At 41.0% G+C, this 17,940-nt stretch overlaps 1 protein-coding gene and 2 long non-coding RNA genes across 6 annotated transcripts in view; 1 reads left to right on the top strand and 2 right to left on the bottom strand.

Annotated features, from left to right (window-relative positions):
- Nucleotides 1-17,403, bottom strand: part of LOC308059434 — a 27,476-nt gene extending 10,073 nt beyond the window's left edge. For both annotated transcript variants that reach the window (XR_013926234.1, XR_013926235.1), the window contains exons 1-2: nt 17,299-17,403; nt 11,907-12,024 (exon numbers count right to left, since the gene is read on the bottom strand). This is a non-coding gene — a long non-coding RNA (uncharacterized lncRNA). The remainder of the gene's footprint in view (nt 1-11,906; nt 12,025-17,298) is intronic.
- LOC308059438 lies at nt 3,105-6,155 on the bottom strand. Its single transcript, XR_013926239.1, has 2 exons — nt 5,987-6,155; nt 3,105-5,599 (listed from the first exon to the last, which is right to left on the bottom strand). It is a non-coding gene; the product is annotated as an uncharacterized lncRNA (long non-coding RNA).
- Nucleotides 6,162-17,940, top strand: SLC25A30 (solute carrier family 25 member 30; the record flags this gene model as incomplete). 3 transcript variants are annotated; one of them, XM_080376773.1, is made up of 10 exons in its annotated part: nt 6,162-6,331; nt 9,515-9,590; nt 10,976-11,123; nt 11,849-11,943; nt 12,149-12,234; nt 13,476-13,575; nt 14,451-14,571; nt 15,090-15,228; nt 16,215-16,295; nt 17,074-17,940. In XM_080376773.1, the coding sequence occupies 10 exons, from the start codon at nt 6,164-6,166 to the stop codon at nt 17,113-17,115; spliced, it is 1,056 nt and encodes a 351-aa protein (XP_080232899.1). In that variant the 3' UTR covers nt 17,116-17,940. The 3 variants fall into 3 exon arrangements, with proteins under 3 accessions (XP_080232899.1, XP_080232898.1, XP_080232900.1); XM_080376772.1 differs by having other exon boundaries at nt 6,164-6,331; nt 13,476-13,571; nt 14,447-14,571; XM_080376774.1 differs by lacking the exon at nt 6,162-6,331 and adding an exon at nt 6,332-6,387 and having other exon boundaries at nt 13,476-13,571; nt 14,447-14,571.

Genomic DNA, 17,940 nt, shown 5'->3' with positions numbered 1-17,940 from the left:
CCTGAAGAATGGCCATGCTGGACTCTCCTAAGGTGTGACTGCATAGTGCTGTGGCCTTCTAATGTCCCTTAAGACCTCCTCCAGGAAATTCAACTCAACCTTCAGCCACTTTCCTTGGAACATTTTGGCTCTCAGACTGCTGAAGTTGTCAGAAGTAGCTTTCACCAGTAGCACTTTCCTCTGGAACAAGCTACCTAAATACCTTAATCCTCATGTCAGCTATTACAGAACTGGCAGACCATCTGTTTTCAAAAAATCACTTATTCTTTTCACTTACAAAAAAAAAAAAGCTTGTCATTTCATACAGTCTAGCACCAGTAAAAGCTTCTGTACAATTTATACATGCACGTCACTTGTCTCAGCCCCCATTTGCACTCTCTTCTCTTGTTCATCTATGTCACTCTTAATTGCTTTTTTGTCTCTCTTCTCCCTGTCTTCTCATTTAAAATGAAAAGCAATGAAATTTTTAGACTGGTTCTTTGATTCTACAGGACTGGATTCCCCATGGCCTTAGAGCTGAAACAAGGCCAACCCATCTCCTGCATGAATTAGGCTCTGCATTTTTAGCTTACTCTGGAAGTCCACCTGAAGTCTTTAGATGAGGTTTTATACATGGTCCATCTGGCAGCCTGTAAGCTGCAAGGTGGCTCTGCCTTGTTTGCAGTCTCTGCTCTCCGACCTTGAAGAAGGTCCAAAGAAGTTGTTAGTGCACTATGTGAAGTCTGGTGGTTAACACCACATCATGCTCATACTGCAAGCCAGACAGGAGGCCAGGGGTATTAGGATGTGTTGTTAAAGGCAGTATGCATACTGCAACCCCTAAAAAACTTTTTGCTGTGCCAGGTACTTGTGGCTAAATCCTGTGAGATGTTGAGTCATTCTAATATTTGATGCTTCCGAAAAGGCTGAACCCATTGCAAGCCATGCACTCCTGCTGCTACTGTTACATTGGTGCTGGTGCCAGTGTGAAGCCAGTTCAGTTTCATCAGCTGGTAAAAGCCTGGGTTTTGTATGTGTGCGTTCCATAAATGTAGTGAGTTGAACCTGCTCGCAAGTCAGATGAGAGCTATCACCAGTGTAAGCAAAGGGCCACAGCTGTGTCTGGGAATGGGAGGGGGATGTGGGAAGGTAAGGGAATTGTGTTGGCAATGAGCTGCTACGTCAGTGCTGCCATGTTGTAGAATACCCTTGTTGCAGCTGTGAGGCACATCACTGCGCTCACTGGTGCTGCCACCCAAGGTATGAGTGAGTCCAAAAGCTGGCATCTGCTGAAGCCTGCATAGGGAAGGATGACTATGGAAAATGGAGGGAGGTGACTGAACATGTCAGCTGTCACATTTTCCCAGAAGCCCAGGGTGTCTATCACCGCAGTCTGTGCCTGTTCAGCCCCTGGAAGACCACCGCTTTCCCACTCTGTTGGGCTTTGAAACCATAAGCCAGTGGAAATGTGAGCTCCTACTTGTGGCTGCTGCTTTGCAGCATCGGCAAGGAATCCCACTGCACACTAAAGTTCCTGAGTGACTTGTCCAAGGTGTGTTTTTTGCGACAGATGACTACCATAAGGACAAAATCCTACAGCTGTTCCCCTGTGCTGTGCAGGATAACCTGTCTTGCTCAAGGTTGACAATAATCAGCTCATCTTGGCCAAACACAGTGTTAGTTCTGGGACCCTGGTGTTGTCGCGCTGTGAATCAGCAGGCCTGCAAAGCAAGAAAGTGCTTCAGAAAGCATCCTGTCTCTTCAAAACCTTCTGATTTCAAAAAAAATGTGATGGTACTTAAATGCTTCATTTTACAAAATTTTGTAAAGTACATTTTTCAATTTAAAAAGAAGGAAATGGTATTCAAATGGTGATAGGAAAAGCTGGGTTACCCAAAGCCAGACCGTGGTAAACAGAAGAAAAGCTGGATTATTTCAGTAATGATTTAACACAAAGTATTCTATAGACAATATGGACAAATGATCAAAACTTGGGAATCAGGAAAGAGAATAGTCAGGCTCCTTTAAAAAGTAACAGCACTGAAATTTTGAATTTTTCCCCACATAGGCAGTCCTGTGTTTTGATCGACTTAAATCCTGTACTGTTAAGGGCATGGCTTTGGGGTCACCTGCTACCACATCTCACTGTCTGTTATCTTGTGTAAGTCATATTTCTGTTACCGCAGACCTACTTCAACTGCAACTCTTCTTTCACAGGATAGGCAAGTACAAATACGTACTGCCCTCAGCACATGCTTCCTCCTCCTTGGGTATAGAGTACTGCCAAGTAAGGGGTGTACTTAAAGTGGTAGAAAACATACTGTGTGGTAGAAAACATACTGTATGTACCGTGCTCTTTGGTGTTACACCAACCTCTCTGTCCGTTCAACATTGAATCATCTCCTCTTTTGGAAAAGGTTAGGTCATATCTTATACCACGTGCTGCCTGGTTTTTAGTACAGCATACAAACATGTTTGCTTTTCTTTGTGTTGCTTCTACTAGCACCCAAATTGGCATAGTTTCTTCCAGCTGCTGCTTGTTTAGCTGCTGTGCCATGTTGGCCAAAAGCCTCTGTGAAGCAATTATGACTGATCTTTATTTGGCAAGCAGTCAGAGGACAACAATCTGCTTCCCAGATCACCTGTTGAGATTGGAAAATACTGTATAGCAGTGAAAAGCCTTCTGTAGCACCTTCCTACCTGAGAATCTTTAACAGCTTTTCATTTGCTTATTCAAACAACATCAAATCCAACACCATGACATACATAGGAGTTATTATCTTTGTCGGGAGTCTCAGAAATGAAATGAAATCAATTTTCCAGGACCTGCTGGAAGATTGCAACACTTTCAGAAAATTTTGTCTGGATTGCAGGTTTACACTTACTAGAATTGCCTTGCTGGGAACTCATGTTGTGTGAATTTCTGGTCCACTCAAAGCTCGGAACTATTCTCAGTTCCTTCACCCCCTCAAAGCCCGGAACTGTCCTCTGTTCCTTCACCTTTACAGGTTAAAACCAAATAACACTGTCCTTTTTTATCCCAAAACTAGCATACGATAAAGACCTTTAGCTCTTGCCAGTGCCGGAGTCCACTTCAGATTATAAAAAATTACTAACAACAAGGCCACAAAATAACATTTGCTGTTATTCCTGCTTTCATTTTCCTTTCTTCTTGAGCTCTGCACATCAGAGTCTGTTATTACGTTAGAAACTGCAAGATGTGTTGTCGTTGTGTGCCTATATGACATACACTAGAAGCTGGAGCAAGAAATATCCCCAGTCAGTCTCATCTAGCACTGTTCATACCACTAGAAAGTCTGTTCTAATGTCTATTACAAGTAGTGGAGAACAGATAATTCCTTTCCTTTGTATGGCCACCTTTTAGTCTTGAAGACTATGTTATCCTTAACCTTTTTTTAAATAAACAAATCTACTTCTTTCAATCTTTCCTTGCAGCTCATCTTCTGTATCCCTAGCCTTTGTCGCGTAGCTCCTCTCTACAGCGCTCCTGAAATGCACACCATGGAGCTGGACGTGGTGCTCCAGCTGAGGCTTCGCCCCTGGCAAACACAATGGAAGGACTATTATATTTTTACACACCAATAACAGTGATGAGTGTTTATTTTTTCCAATGAAGTCATCTGCTATATGACTGAGCATCAGATTAACTCCTTCTCAGACAAAGTCCAAACCCTGAAGACGAGAAGGCTGTGCCAGGGCAGGGAGTAGTTGACTCCTATGTGCCAGACTTGCTTTCATCATGCAGTCAAAGGGACATGAACAATGAAAATGAAGTATGCGACTAATAATTATGGAAGTTTCCAAGGGACAAAGGAAACTCTCCAGTGGTTACAACTAGTGACAAAATGACAAGGCAGTTTGAATAATGCCCATAACCATCTGGGTCACTTCACTAGCCATTCATTTAAGCAGTAGGACACTATACAAAACTGCCTCCACCACTGCAGAGACCAGAAAAGAAACGATTTTCCATTGTAAGTAGCAGTGAAAACAGTGAAACAACCATCAATGCACAAAAAGCAGGGCTCCCTGGTACAATTGTTTGAGGGTGGCCTGCTTTTGTTTAAAAAAGAATCATAAAAAATATGTGTGAGGAAACTCCAGAGCAGTAAGGTCAGGGAACTAATTAGTTAAACCTTAGTCCTTCACAGCCCAGCAGGAAAGAACTGGCTTTTGGACAAAACTGTTGAAAGACTGTGTAACCAGTAGCACACCAGTAGCACATGGATGGTTCAGAGACATGTGAAAAGATGCTGAGCACTAAAGTCAACTGCTGATATGGCACTGATGTCAGGCTCAAGGCAGCTTGCCAAGCATAGTCCGTTGACTGTTGATAAAAGCCTTATTATCTCATAGTATGAATTGGCTTGAGAATACAAGAAAAGAGGTTATTCAGAAGATCCATCCAGAAGTCACTAAAAGTAAGAGAAGTTAGCCTGAATTCCCCTGTATTCAGAAGTATGTGGTTGAGTACTAACAGGTACTTTAGAAACATTATCAGGTGCAAGCTGTAATGAGCAAGCAGGAACCGGTTTGCATCAGAGATAATGAAAACCAGCTGCCGGCTGAAGGAACTGGCCAAACTCCAGGAACAACTTCAGGTCAAACTGGAACTAAAGTCCTCCTTAAAAGGGGACAGAAATTTGGGAAGCTGGAAAACAGAAGTGGCTGTCCTGCAAAATCACTCTGCATTAGAGCCAGTTCAAATGATCTCTGTGCAAAAAGAAAGGATCTGTTCAAAGTTTACCTCAAATAAGATTGTCTCGATTGTAGATATAAAGCTTGGAAAGTACTAGACAGTTACTAGGAGTTTCAGGATGGGGTCTGAACGTGAGTACCAATTCTGAGGTGTGAGTTTGCACCTGCCTTTGGAGAGGCCCATATGCACAGACAACTTTGCAACACTGCAATTGGAGCATGGGCTCTGTGGGCTGCCCATGCTGTAGCAATCAAAGTCTAAAATTTCTGGGAGGTCTGTGATGGACTTGGATGGTTGTAGAGAACTATTTTCTTTGTATGAAGCATTTTCAGCACACTGGGACCCAAGCTTTAAATCCCTTTTGTTTGAGACATTCATGTACGGCTACAGCCAGCTTCTTAGCAAAAGCTGAACAGGCATCATTCCCTTTCTCCACCAGCCATTAAGCTTAAATAAAAGTTTCTCAGCTGCCAACTTTGCCCTGAGATTAGCGAGGGGAGCAATACCACAGGGTGTTTTGACCTTTCAAGGGTAAGGTATGACCACCCACATGCCACAAGGCAGCAGAGTGACAGCAGCACTGGAGTTGCACCACAGGGGTAGATCCTACAAGCAGGTCTGGCAGCTCTTCAGTCAGAAAGGGAAAGCACTGAGATGCCAAAACAGGCTGCCTTTAGGGGCAGAGAAAGAGCTAGTTTCAACTATTTCACCGTGATTCCTGCACTCTGAGCCAAGAGAATAGAGTAGTTCTGGGTCTTGTCCAGTCTTTGTGGACTGGTCACCACCACCAGTACAGCAGCTGGGACCAGCCCTTTTGGATAGCCCCTGCGTTCCTCCTCTAGCCAGGCAGTGTCATGGTGGCCACAGCTGATATCCCATACACAGCTCACAGTGATCCTTCTTAGGCGATGCAAAGCTTACACCCTGAGGGCATAATTTCAGCATTGATAATGCAAAGAAACACATGGAATTGCACAAAGCTCAAAAGAAAAAAAATCACCCATGGAAGTGTTTTATCCAAAATTTTCAACGGGGTATTTTAAAGAGCAAAGTAGCTATTTAAAACCATGCTGCCCTTTCCTGTTCCCCCACTGAGCAGTAACCCAGGGCTGCTGTAGCGCTTCGAGGAAGCTTGACCCCACGGTGCTGTGGTGTTGCCAGGGAGCACAGGCCGCACGGCTGCAAACCGAGGGGCAAACCCCTGTCATTACAGTTAACGAAGTGGAAAAACCCTGAGGGGTGAGCGACCTGTTCATTAACTGAGGGGTACTGAAACACCTCGTGTACCTGTTCCAGTCTCCTGGGGTGGCACTGCTACTGGAAAATACCACCCTGCCCCGCTAGCCACGAGTCCACCAAGGCCAGCGTCAAAGGCAGGCTCCTGACCGGAAAAACAAGGCAGTTCAGTTCACTTCCTTTCCTTCTGTCCACCCCCCAGTTTGTTACAAGCCAGCTCGTTATGTTATGCTATACCAGACCCCAGTTATCAAACCTACACCGGGGCCCTTTAAATCAGCCGGCCCGGCCCCTCAGGCGAGCCCGCCCTCGGAGCGGGGGAACGGGCCGGGCTTTATAACCGGCGGGGCAGCGGCGGGCGGTGACTGGCACGGGCGGAGGCGGGAGGCCTCGGTGGTGAGTGGGGAGGCGGCGGCTGTTGCTGGCTCCTCAGGCCGGGGGTGGGCGCGAAGGTAAGGTCTCGCCTGGCCGGCGGGGCCCGTCAGCTGTTTCTGTGCGAGCTTTGCCGAGCGGTGTCCCCGGAGGGTGACGGGGTGTCGCTGGCTTTGCTCGGCGCCCTCCACCCCCGAGTGAGGGCGCGCCGCTTCCTTCCCGCCGGTGCTCTGCCGCTCGTCTCACGGCGGGGCCGGAGGGAGCCGTTCTGCGTTGTGTGGGTGGCTGTTGGTGGGAGGGAGTGAGTTGGCCCGTGCGGGCGTTGCTGCCTCCCTTTGTTCCTTACCCGGCGTTACCGTGTCCCTCTCGCCAGTGGCGCACCCCTTCTTGTGGGACAGCTGGCGTTTGGCGAGAACGTGTAGCTTTAGCCCAGGTTTCTTTTCTTTCTTCCTAATGATGCTTTACTGCTTGAATACAAAGTCTGGGCTGTGTGTCTGTGGTACAGTCTATGCAGTGAGAAAGTATTGCTTGGGTAACTATGTGTGCTTGTAGTACAGGTGGTAACTTTTTGAGACTAGTAACTCCTTTAGCATAAGCCTTCTGTAATATTGAAGGGCTAAATCAATTTTAAATAGCTAAAACTACTGTAATCTGGAGTATACTGTGTGATTGGTATGCTAACAATAGATAGTTAGCTGAAAAACTTCAATATGTGACTTAAATATTTAGATATTGCCCTGTTTGAGGACAGACTTTAAGTGATGCATTCTTTTATGGAACCTGGGCTTCTGATTTTATTCTAGTCACACTGCCAATAAAAGCAACTAGACTTTCTTCTGTAGAGAGTGTGTGGATGAATCTCTGTATTAACTTAATGCAGTGTCCTTCAGGGGTGGTATCACCTCTGCCACCTTACTGTTGTAATGGAACAACAATGTATATTTGACAAGGACAACTTCTTTCCAGTACAGCTGGAGCCCTCAGTTTACTCCCTAATGAGGGCTGGACTCCCTTTTTAAGTAGTTTGCCACTCACTCACCTGGTAGAGAATTCTCCTAAGGAGATGTTTACTGTTTTTATTAGTACAGAGAAGAAATTCTGAGTAAGAAACCAACCAAGAAGTGAGAAAATGAGACAGTTGAGGTGAAAGGGCAACATTGCTTGCTGATATGTTTTTTTGGATTTTTTTAAGATACACTCTGCATCCCTCCTTCTAGCTTTCCATACTTATAGGAAGAAATTAAAGCAGAGCTTAAGTGGAAAGACTTGTATGGCTACTTTGGCCTACATGGCAGGAGAGGAGACTGGTCAGCCTTTTAGAGGTAGAAGCCTTGACAGTGCTATGTAAGGCTTTCTCACCTTGGGTTATGTCAAAGGAAGAGGGTTCTGTAAAATTTCTGCATTAGGGTATTCTACACATACGTTGAAATTTCAGCTAATATTAGTAAATCTGTGTGCAGTCTGGAAACTTTGGCTCTGCAGTGCTTGCATAATTCTGTTATGTCAATGCTCCAGAATTGTGCAGAAAAACTGAGTAGCCTTCATTGCCTAGATAGAATGAAATACAAACCAGGAAAAAGACAGATATATACTAGTTCTGTCAGTCTTACGATATTTGTGATAGGTGAAAATTTGTTTTAATGTGTTGAGTGGAAAAAAGTTGACTGCTTTCAGTTCGAGTTTCTCAAAAGCAAAGTTTATGTGCGTGGCTGATAGAGGGGAAACTGAGCTTGGCTTTGTCCTTGTTAATTAAATGATCTGCCATTAATCATGGTTGGACAGGAATATGAGGAATGTGGAGCTGGAAGTGACCTCTGTCTGGCACCTATATGGCTCTGCTGCTTTCGTATTGAAAAGCTTGCATAGTCTATGCCTGTGGCTCCTGACCTCTGTTCTGCATTCTTGGCAGTTGGTAGGTGCCCTTACTTGCCTTTTCTTTGGGTTTGTACATCAGTGGTGTTCTTCGCAGCGGCCTAAAGAGTCAGATGGGTTTCTGTGCACTTGGTTGTAGAGTATTTGAAATGGTGTGCTTTGAGCTCCTGTGGGTTTTTTATTGTATTGGCAGAAGACTGAAGACCCATGTAACTAACTCTTCATGAAGTAAAGATGACAAAAGGAAAACTAGGGCTGCAGTAACTAAACTATTCAGGCATGCTTACTGTCTGCAATGTCTGTTGATTTCCTTTGGATGCTGGATTATTGACACTTCTTTGGCCACTTCCTCCAGAATGTTAAATTTTATAAAAGGTGGTAGTAAGCAGCTGGTGTATTTGCAGTATTTTCCAGCTGGCCAGTACAGGTGAATAAACAAAGTAACAGGGAAGCTAGGTGCCAAGGGAAATTGTTTCAAGTACAGTTATGCCACAAAATTGGCAAAAGATAACTGTAGAACCCAATGTTTAGGAAGATTTAGAAAATGGGTAATGGGAGGCGTTTATATTATGAAGAAGTGAAAAAAATAAGCAGTGGAGAGACCTGCTTGGTTTTGGGAAAGGCAATATTGTATCTGCAGGACTAGTCTGGTTTTGCTGTTTTTACTCTTTTTTTTTGCAAGATGATTGGAATATTTTAGTATCTCGCAGAGCATATGCCATAGTTAATCATGATTTGTGGCCACTTTGTGAAATTAATTAAATTGACTTTAAGCTAAAGCAGCCTTTTTTACTGTAAAAGGCCTTATGTACCCGATTACACTGTTTTCATATAATGTTCACAAGCAGGAATAATGCGAAATAGGCCTTAATGGAAACAAAATGTGGTATGCACCTCTATCTTCTGTCCAGGTGTACCAGCTCAGGTCATGTTAATGTTGATATGAGGAAGAAGGAACAGAAATTTGGTAATGACTGTTCTAAAGTTCCATTTGATTGCAGGACATAGTCAAACTATTTCAGCTTGGTAAGAATCCTTGGCAATTATTCACTGCAGTGCTCCTTAAGATCATGTCTGGGAGACAAACTGCTTCAGCCTTTCATGGTGATGATAGTGGTGGGCCAAATAAATCTGAGACACTGATTTGAACCCAGATGCCTTTCTGCAGTATTACTGACCTTCTTTTGATTATAGAAGGTGTATTAATGTTTTTACCCTTAGTATGTTTGGAAGATCCATCTTAAATGGGCAAGGCACAAAGTTTTATTAAATGTTAGCATATGTATTTATATAACAGATATAATTATAGAAGCATTAAACTGTCTTATTTCACAGAAAGAAGAATCAATGTCAGCGCTAAACTGGAAGCCCTTTATCTATGGAGGTTTAGCATCAATCACTGCAGAATGTGGTAAGGTTTGCATGATTTTTTTACTCTGATAGTCCTTTTTAAAACAAGCTTGGTTCCATGCCATCAATTAAACAGTAGTATACGATGGTCTGCAGCATAGGAGGTTTTTTCTTTAATGTTGTCTGAGGGGTTCCTCAGAACTTTGTTATAATGTCAGAACACTTCAGTCTGTCAAATTTGATCCCTTGTGAAACTTTTTATACAAACTTCATATTATATGGTGTTTGATCTGTTCCTAGGCAGTGGTCATAAGTATACACAACTTTTCTTTTCCTAGAGTAGAGAAGTTGAGCTCTTGTAAAATTTTTTTGGCTTTTCTGAGTAGCTATGTTGCAATTTAAATTCTTTTTCTTGAATGTGAGCAGCTGATTAGATTTGAACACTTCAGTTAGTGAGCAACGTAGAATAATTGCTGTAGTGAGACAGTGCATCTGATTCTTTAGTGCCTATTTTAGACAAACCTAAAATATAAACATCCTTTTAAAGTCTTATCTGAAATGCATGTACATGAAAATAAAGGAAATTTGGATTTTCACAGTAGCAGAACATAGCCTGACATACAAAATTAAACCTAAAAAAGCATAATTAGGTGTAAGTTTTCTATTTTGTTTTCATTTTCTGCCTTCTCTGATGAATCTTGTTGGAACTTGATTGTGAAACTACTGTTATTTGACTTGACTGAATGGTGCTGGTAATGCCAAAAGCTTTATGAGGAAGACAAACAATAATAAAAGCCTTGCTTGTGTGGCGAACCTTATTAGAACAGATGTTGTTAATTCTGACTCCTATTAGTATTTACATGAGTACTGAATGTTGAAGTGGTCCCTTTTCTAAAGATATGCTGTGGAGGAATATGCTTTCTAAACACTTTAATAAAGGGAGCTTGGAGAGCATGAGTTTGACATAGCAGTAGGCCACAGGAAAGCAGTAACAGAAATGGGTACTGCTGCTATTTCTTTTGTAGATTCTAAGCTAGAATCTGTATAGCTTGTCCTATGGAATTTTTCTTTGCCTTCAATGAAGTGATCTTCAAAAATGCTGGTAGAATACACATGCAAACTCTGTACTTGATTGTGATTCAGAGTCTTGTTCAGTGTGGCTGTTCACGGTCAGGCAATACAGTGTTGCCTGAAAACATAGTGAATGCAAAATGTAAACATCGGAAGTAGGTAAGGCCTCTGACAAGCTTTTAGAAGAAACAAGGTGACATAAAAGAAACCACTTCTTTAAAAGAAAGTCTTGGTAAGAGAGGCTTTTTTTTTCCCATGGGAGAATTTTTGTGATCTGGTATATAACAGTGGTTGTTGTTTCTTACATAATGTTCTTTGTTGCCTTTGGTTAGGTAGGTACTTGATTCATTTTCTCTGATTTTTTTTTTCTTTAAGGGACTTTCCCCATTGATCTGACCAAAACACGTCTCCAGGTTCAAGGTCAAGTTAATGATGCCAAATACAGAGAGATTCGTTACCGTGGAATGGTGCATGCACTAGTCAGAATATGCAGAGAAGAAGGACTGAAAGCCTTATACTCTGGGTAAAATTGACTTGCAGTAATGGTTTATGAACAGTCTGTTGATAAGTATAAGCCCATAGTGTGTGAATTCTTCGGTTTCAGAATTGCAAGGTATTTGGTTAGTGTCAGTCTGGAAGTTGAAAGCCCAAGCTTAGATTGCTTCAGTCTTTGTACTCTGCAATAGCATTTCATGTTTAAAGAGAACAACTTCAAACAACCAAAGCTACTTGGGGGAAAAAAAAGCTAAGCATGAAGTTACTCTGTGTAATGCTGTTATGGTTGTTCCATCTCAGAAGAAAAATAAATTAACCTTTATGTATAAATGGGCACTGTTGAAGGTGTCTGTGCCCATGGCAGGGGGGTTGGAGCTAGACGGTCTTTAAGGTTCCTTCCAAACCAAGCCATTCCATGATTCTGTGTTTTTTCTTTAAAAATGCAAGATGGTGGGGGAAAGATGTAATCTGCAAATTGTTTCAGACATGCTTACCAGCACGAGTTGAAGCATGTTTTAATAGTAATCCTTCCACAGTTCATTCATGTTATTGCAGGCTTTGTTTAAAAAACAAAACAAAAGACACCACCAACAACCCCCCCAACCTTGTTTTGTTTATAGTGAGTTTAAATTGTTGATTTAAATGAACAAACCTTTCTCTGGTAGATAGCTTGTGTTCAGTCTCTCCTGCTCTAAAATATTTTCTGACCAGTCTTTTGCCATTTTGAACATAAATATTATCACTTTTTTACAGGATTTCACCTGCAATGCTACGACAAGCTTCATATGGAACTATAAAAATAGGCACTTACCAGAGCTTAAAAAGAATGTTTGTTGAAAGTCCAGAAGGTGAGTTTCCAGTTTAGTTGAGGACTGCTTTGCTTGAAGCTGGCTTTTTCCATTTGGTATCTTGCTGTAGCAGTTAAAAGTCTGCTGAAACAAAGTGAGTCAGCACTCTCTCTGGTTAGAGGATGGGTGGCATCATCCTGCCCTGATGCATCCTAAGTTTTGTAAATCTTCAGCTAAACTCTTTTTTTCTTTGTTTATGTAATAGATGAAACCCTGGTGATAAATGTTCTATGTGGCATTCTTTCGGGGGTAATCTCATCATCTATTGCCAATCCTACAGATGTCTTGAAGGTAATGATGTGTTTATATAGAATTTGTCCTTAGTTTTTGTCCTGTCATTGAGGAAATGAAGAATCTTCTGATGAATATGGGATTTGTTTTGTAATTGTATTTATTCTCATCTCTTAACTTCTAAAAATCAGTAATGCTCTAAATTCTTGGAACCTCCTTCTGGTCCATACTAATTATTTTGAAGTATGCACCAGGAAACTGATGGCTGAGGGGGTAGTTGGATTTGTGTAATTTTTTGGGGGGGAGGATAGGGGGAGAATAATGTAAGATCAACTTTCATGCTGTAGCATTTGTGTGGAAGTGACACTGCATATATAATCTATAGTTCTTGGTAACACTGTTAACTAGGTGTTTCTTGAGCTCAAAATAGGTGAAGAGAATTCAGAGGCAAGAGTTTCAGTGACTGCTACTTGTACTGTAGGATTCTTTAATCCTGTAGAGAGGCTATGGAGTCCAGTGTCCCATGGAAACAAGTGTTCCAGCATCAGCCATTTAAAGTGAATTAGTGAAATGATCAGCTCTCTAAGAATGTTAGCTTAATGATAGCCATTAAACTCTTTTCCAGTTGCTTGAAAGGGCTGATGGTATTTAACTTACAGAACTGTAGCATGTGACTTGTGTGGCTGCCTCTAATGAAAAATTCAAGCCAACACTTCCTGTTCTTCTAAAGCTACTAAAAACTTAGTCCTTCATACAGCTAGTGTGGTTATGTAGAGGAATTTCAAACAAAGCTTGTATTTCAGTTGTGACTTCAAGTAGTTATTTCCCAAAATTATATCTGTGTACTAACTTGCTTGTCACCAAACTTGTATTTGGTAGTTACCATGGCAGGTTCCCAAGGACACTTTTAGAAATCCACGAGGTCAAAGATCATGATCCTTACTAGCTGGAATCTTAATCTTTTTAACCTTTCATTTTAACGTGTTCCTCTGAGAACACTGTAAAGGACATCCTGCAGAAGCTGTCGGTCAGTCTAAGTGGAATAGTGCACAAATACAGAAATAGAAGTGACTTAATGCATCTAAAAACTACACCATGTACTTGTTTAAAATTAGCAGCTGCATTTGGATAGTTAAGGCAAAAGACTGCATCATGGTTATGATACTGTCGGCTATGAATTTGTATTCAATGACAAATTGACTTTACTACTTAAGATTGTAAATTAAAATGTTAATGAAACTGTATTGAACTGTTATGTATGTTTGAAAAGTATTTATATTCTATCTTCAAATGAATCTCAGATCAGAATGCAAGCCCAAGGTAGTGTGATTCAAGGAGGAATGATGGGCAACTTCATACAGATCTACCAAAAGGAAGGCACTAAAGGATTATGGAAGGCAAGTTTTTTTAACTGTATCCTGCACTTTAAATACACCTTCTTGCTCAACTAAATTTCAGGTACTAATACAGTATTCTCTGCTAAAATATGGAGAAGCTAATATGTATGTAGTTTGTCATGACTGCTTTGCTGGTGTCTTGATGCATTTTGGCAGAGGGTTACTGCCAGTCTTGTGTTCAAGGATTAGCTACTTAAAGGGGAGAGATAAATGGAGACTTAAATTAGGGTGATTGGCTTTAAGGCTAGTTCAACAACCCTTTGCAAGACATGTCTCAATCTATACACTCTGCTCTTTTTAAAAAATATAATGAAGAATATTTACAAGTAAAGGTAGTAATGAACATCCACTGTAGCTCATGAATTCTTGTACTCAGTCTTGTAGGTTGTCTCTTATGCCAGTTAAACAGTGACTGTATGATTGAAGACCCAAAATGGACAATTGTTCTGAAACAGCTGGAAAGTAGAAATATTTTTCTATTAGTGTGCTTTCCTCTGCAAAGTTTCTCCACCTCCATTTTTCTGTTAATCTTCCTTACTTTGTTGGTTTTCCAGTTAGTGGCAAGGGGAGCCAGTATCACCTGGTTGTTGAGGTCTTAGCCTGACTGTTAATGTAAGAATTCAGGTGTTAAGCACAGATGGGAGTTGCACAAAGGAACTGAAACTGCCATTCAGTGTGGGAAAGTTATTTGTCTATTAATTTGAATTTGCATTTTTGAAGTACACACATCTAAGACACATACTTAGATGTACCTTAATTGAACTCTGTGTTCTTAACACATTCATAGTGTATTGCTTTGTACTAGAAAAGCTAGGTGTTTCTCATGGTGCACAAAGGTTAACTTTAAACTTCAACTATATATTTTCTTTTGCCAGGGAGTATCATTGACAGCACAGAGAGCTGCTGTTGTTGTTGGAGTGGAACTGCCAGTGTATGACCTTACCAAGAAGCACATAATTATGTCTGGATTCATGGGAGATACAGTATATACTCACTTCCTGTAAGCTTGTATAACTGACTGTTAACCTAGCTTATCGTTGGTTAGTTCTCATTATAGGGCATAAACCTCTTTTCTGTTATCAATCCAGATGTAAATATACTTCTGGTGTGTTTGTACTTCTTAATGCAATAGTATCTCAAATGGTAGCACATAGCATGGAAGCTAATTTTATTTAGGATTTGGATTTAGCTTTCTTTTGAATATGGATTTTTTTGTGAATGGTCTGAATATTTCAGCTGTGCAAACAGAGGTTAGAGGAAAGTTCCAATCAAGTATTTGCTGTTCTGAGAGGCACAAACATCTGTTCAAGTATACAGAAACTGCATATAAGGGCTGTATATCAAACCTTCAAAATGATGTTTTATAGTAAATGGAAAGGAATTTTTCACATTTATTAGCCATTGTAATTTTTAATTGTATTAAGCACTCGTTATTACTGCATGCTTTCTGGAGAGGGGGAATTCTTGTGCATCTTTAAATGTGGTAGGTCAAATTTCATTAAACCTTTCTTTTGTTAGCTCAAGTTTTACTTGTGGGTTAGCTGGAGCCCTTGCATCCAACCCAATTGATGTTGTAAGAACACGCATGATGAATCAGGGAAGCCAACAACATGGGGGACGCTCAAACTACAAGGGTACTCTGGATTGCTTGTTACAAGTAAGTAGTTCATGTATCAACATAAGTAGAAACTGATGCCATCAAGCAATGATTTTGGTGTAGAACTTGAAGTTGTTCTAAGTTTCCCTAGAAATTAACCCAAGTAATTTAGATTTCCTTTTTTGCCATAATGCTCAAAAGGACTATATTGCCAATAATGCACTTGATGTGAAAAGTATGTACGATTTTGACAGGCAGGAAGAAAGTTAGTATATACTGCAGGCACTTAATACTTCTTGGTGCTTGGATAAGGAGACAAAGTCTCTCAGCAGCACTGTTTCAACTTTATATGATGTTAGGATATTGATAGGAAATGATTTTGTAGATCAGTTCTTGAAGAACAACATCTTGTGGGGCAGATGGTTTTCTCTATTGCATATTGTGTAATGGAAGGCCTAGTATAGCCAAAGGCAATGTCAGTCTCTTGATTGTGATTATTTTTGCTTGGTTTCTTAAATCCCTAAATTGGGTATGAGGCGTGAGCATGGTGGCCTTTTACATGGAGAAGGGTGGATAGGAAGCTGTTGGTATCCAAACTGTTGACTGAACAGTCAGTCATGTATAACAGTCCAAGTTACGCTATCCAGTGTAACTTTGTGGAGTCCATTAGGCACCCCCTGAAATTTTTCAGCTTGCTTTATGTGAGCTGCAGCTTTACATGCAGCACTCCGCAAGGTTGGTTGGGTTTTTTTTTTGGGGGGGTGGGGGGGTGAGGTAGAGGGGGAAGAAAAGTCCAGGAATGCAATTTGAATGAATCTGGGTTGGGTACTGAATGACATAGACTGCAGCATTTTCTGCCAGGTAATGCTGCAGGCATTACTAATCTTGGCTTTATCTAGTGAAATGTTTTTGTCCCATTGTACAAGGTTTAAATCAGGGTTACAGCACTAAGCTATCACCTTGTCTGGTATAGAGTCTTGTTACTGAGATGCTGTCTAGATTTCTCAGAACTACATAAACGCATTCTTGCTATTGCTTTTTTCCAGACATGGAAGAATGAAGGCTTTTTTGCTCTGTATAAAGGGTTTTGGCCAAACTGGTTAAGACTTGGTCCTTGGAATATCATTGTATCCTTTTCAAAGGTGTGCAAAACTATTAACCTAGCCATACAATAGCAGGTATTAACAGTTTCACAGAATGCTCAGTGTGGAAAGTGTCATGTCAGCGCAAATATTTGCTTTTATATGAATAGAAAATTGTGTAGTTGACAATTTTTCTTAGTCAATTGCTGCTGGTCAGATTGAATTTGTGATTCACACAGAGTGAATATTAAGAGTGTGATCTTGCAAAACATTTTTCTATTCCTCCAGTTTCATACCTGGCTATTTCATTAGTTTGGAGCCCAGTATTAAATAAACAGACCAGATGAGTTAAGAATGGGGGCTGCTGCCAGAACTGGGGGAATTGCTGGCAGTTAGCCATGAAATCTTGTTGTTTATCTTACTCTGACACAATTTTTCTTTCAAGAGCCAGCTGATCAGAGCCCTGGGAGTTGTGTTGGTAGTAATGTTTTTTTTTACCATGAGCAAACCTACTTTAGCCCACTAAAGCTAAGTGAGTAAAGAGAATCTAAGGGCTTTTGTAGGGCTTTTTTTTTTTCTGCGGCCTCAGTCCTGTGTTTCAGATCCTGAGGAATAGGGATGGGAAAGTAATTGGCATCACTAGCCTTAAAGCAAGCTTCATTGTTCTGTGTAGTACTGCATAACAAAAATGGCCAGCCAGCAGCATTGCATAGGAGGGAACAAAGAGTGGAACAGTTTCACACAGGTGCAACTGTCATTTAGTAGGAAAGTGACCATTTTGCACTCTGAACAGGAAATGGTTTTCCTTAATCACATATTCCAGTTCTTTCTGACATATGAACAGCTGAAGAAACTGGACTTCTGACATGCTGAATTCTGTTAATGTACTGTTTCAGTTTAACCTGTAAGTTGTCTTGGGTATTTGCTCTTTGTCTGACATGCTGGCCAAGGGCACTACAAGACTGTTGTGGATGAGAACCTGGAAGTGATTTTTGAGGCAAACTGGCTTCTGTAACAATGGCTTGATCGTGTGATTCAGGTGGAATACCTTCTGTCAACTCTCTTAAGTCTTCTTCAATATGAAGATCTGTAATGCAACTTTATGCTGTTACTCCAATGCACAGTGTTCTTACTAGAGGCAAAGAAGGATCTTACTGTAAAGGAATATAAAGGAGGATACCAATGAGCTGGGCTTTTCCTGTTTTCAGAACTGTATACAATTTGACTAAAATAGTTTATAGTTTCTAATTAACACATCTTTGCATCAGGTACTTTGCTGAACTGCAAGCCTGCAGTACAAATTCTGGTTTTAGAGCTTTCCTATGTTTTCAGTCCTTAGATGCCTGCATAACTTTCTGGGAAAAACTCTGCTTCATTTGAAAGTGTGGTTGCTACAGTTGACATCAGCTTTCTTCAAACTATGCAAAACTGACCTGTTCCGTTTCCCCCCCCATATCATTCTTGATTTTTGGCATAAGTCATTCTTCAACATACCCATCTGTAAATTGCAAGTACAAATGAAGTTCCAACAAATCCATGTTCATTTGCCTGTCTTGCAGAGAAACAACTTTCCATGCTTCTTCCATTGTTGGGAAGAGCTACTTGTAATGGTTTACTGGCTGTTACGTAGCATCTGAAAGATGCATGTTTTAAACTGAGTGGTTCAGGCTGTGTCATGTAGGTGCCTCTG

The sequence above is a fragment of the Falco punctatus genome, assembly GCF_963210335.1.
Source record: "Falco punctatus genome assembly, chromosome: 2".
NCBI lineage: Eukaryota > Metazoa > Chordata > Aves > Falconiformes > Falconidae > Falco > Falco punctatus.
The sequence above is the reverse complement of the archived record's forward strand: the minus strand, read 5'-3'. Positions and strand labels throughout refer to the sequence as shown.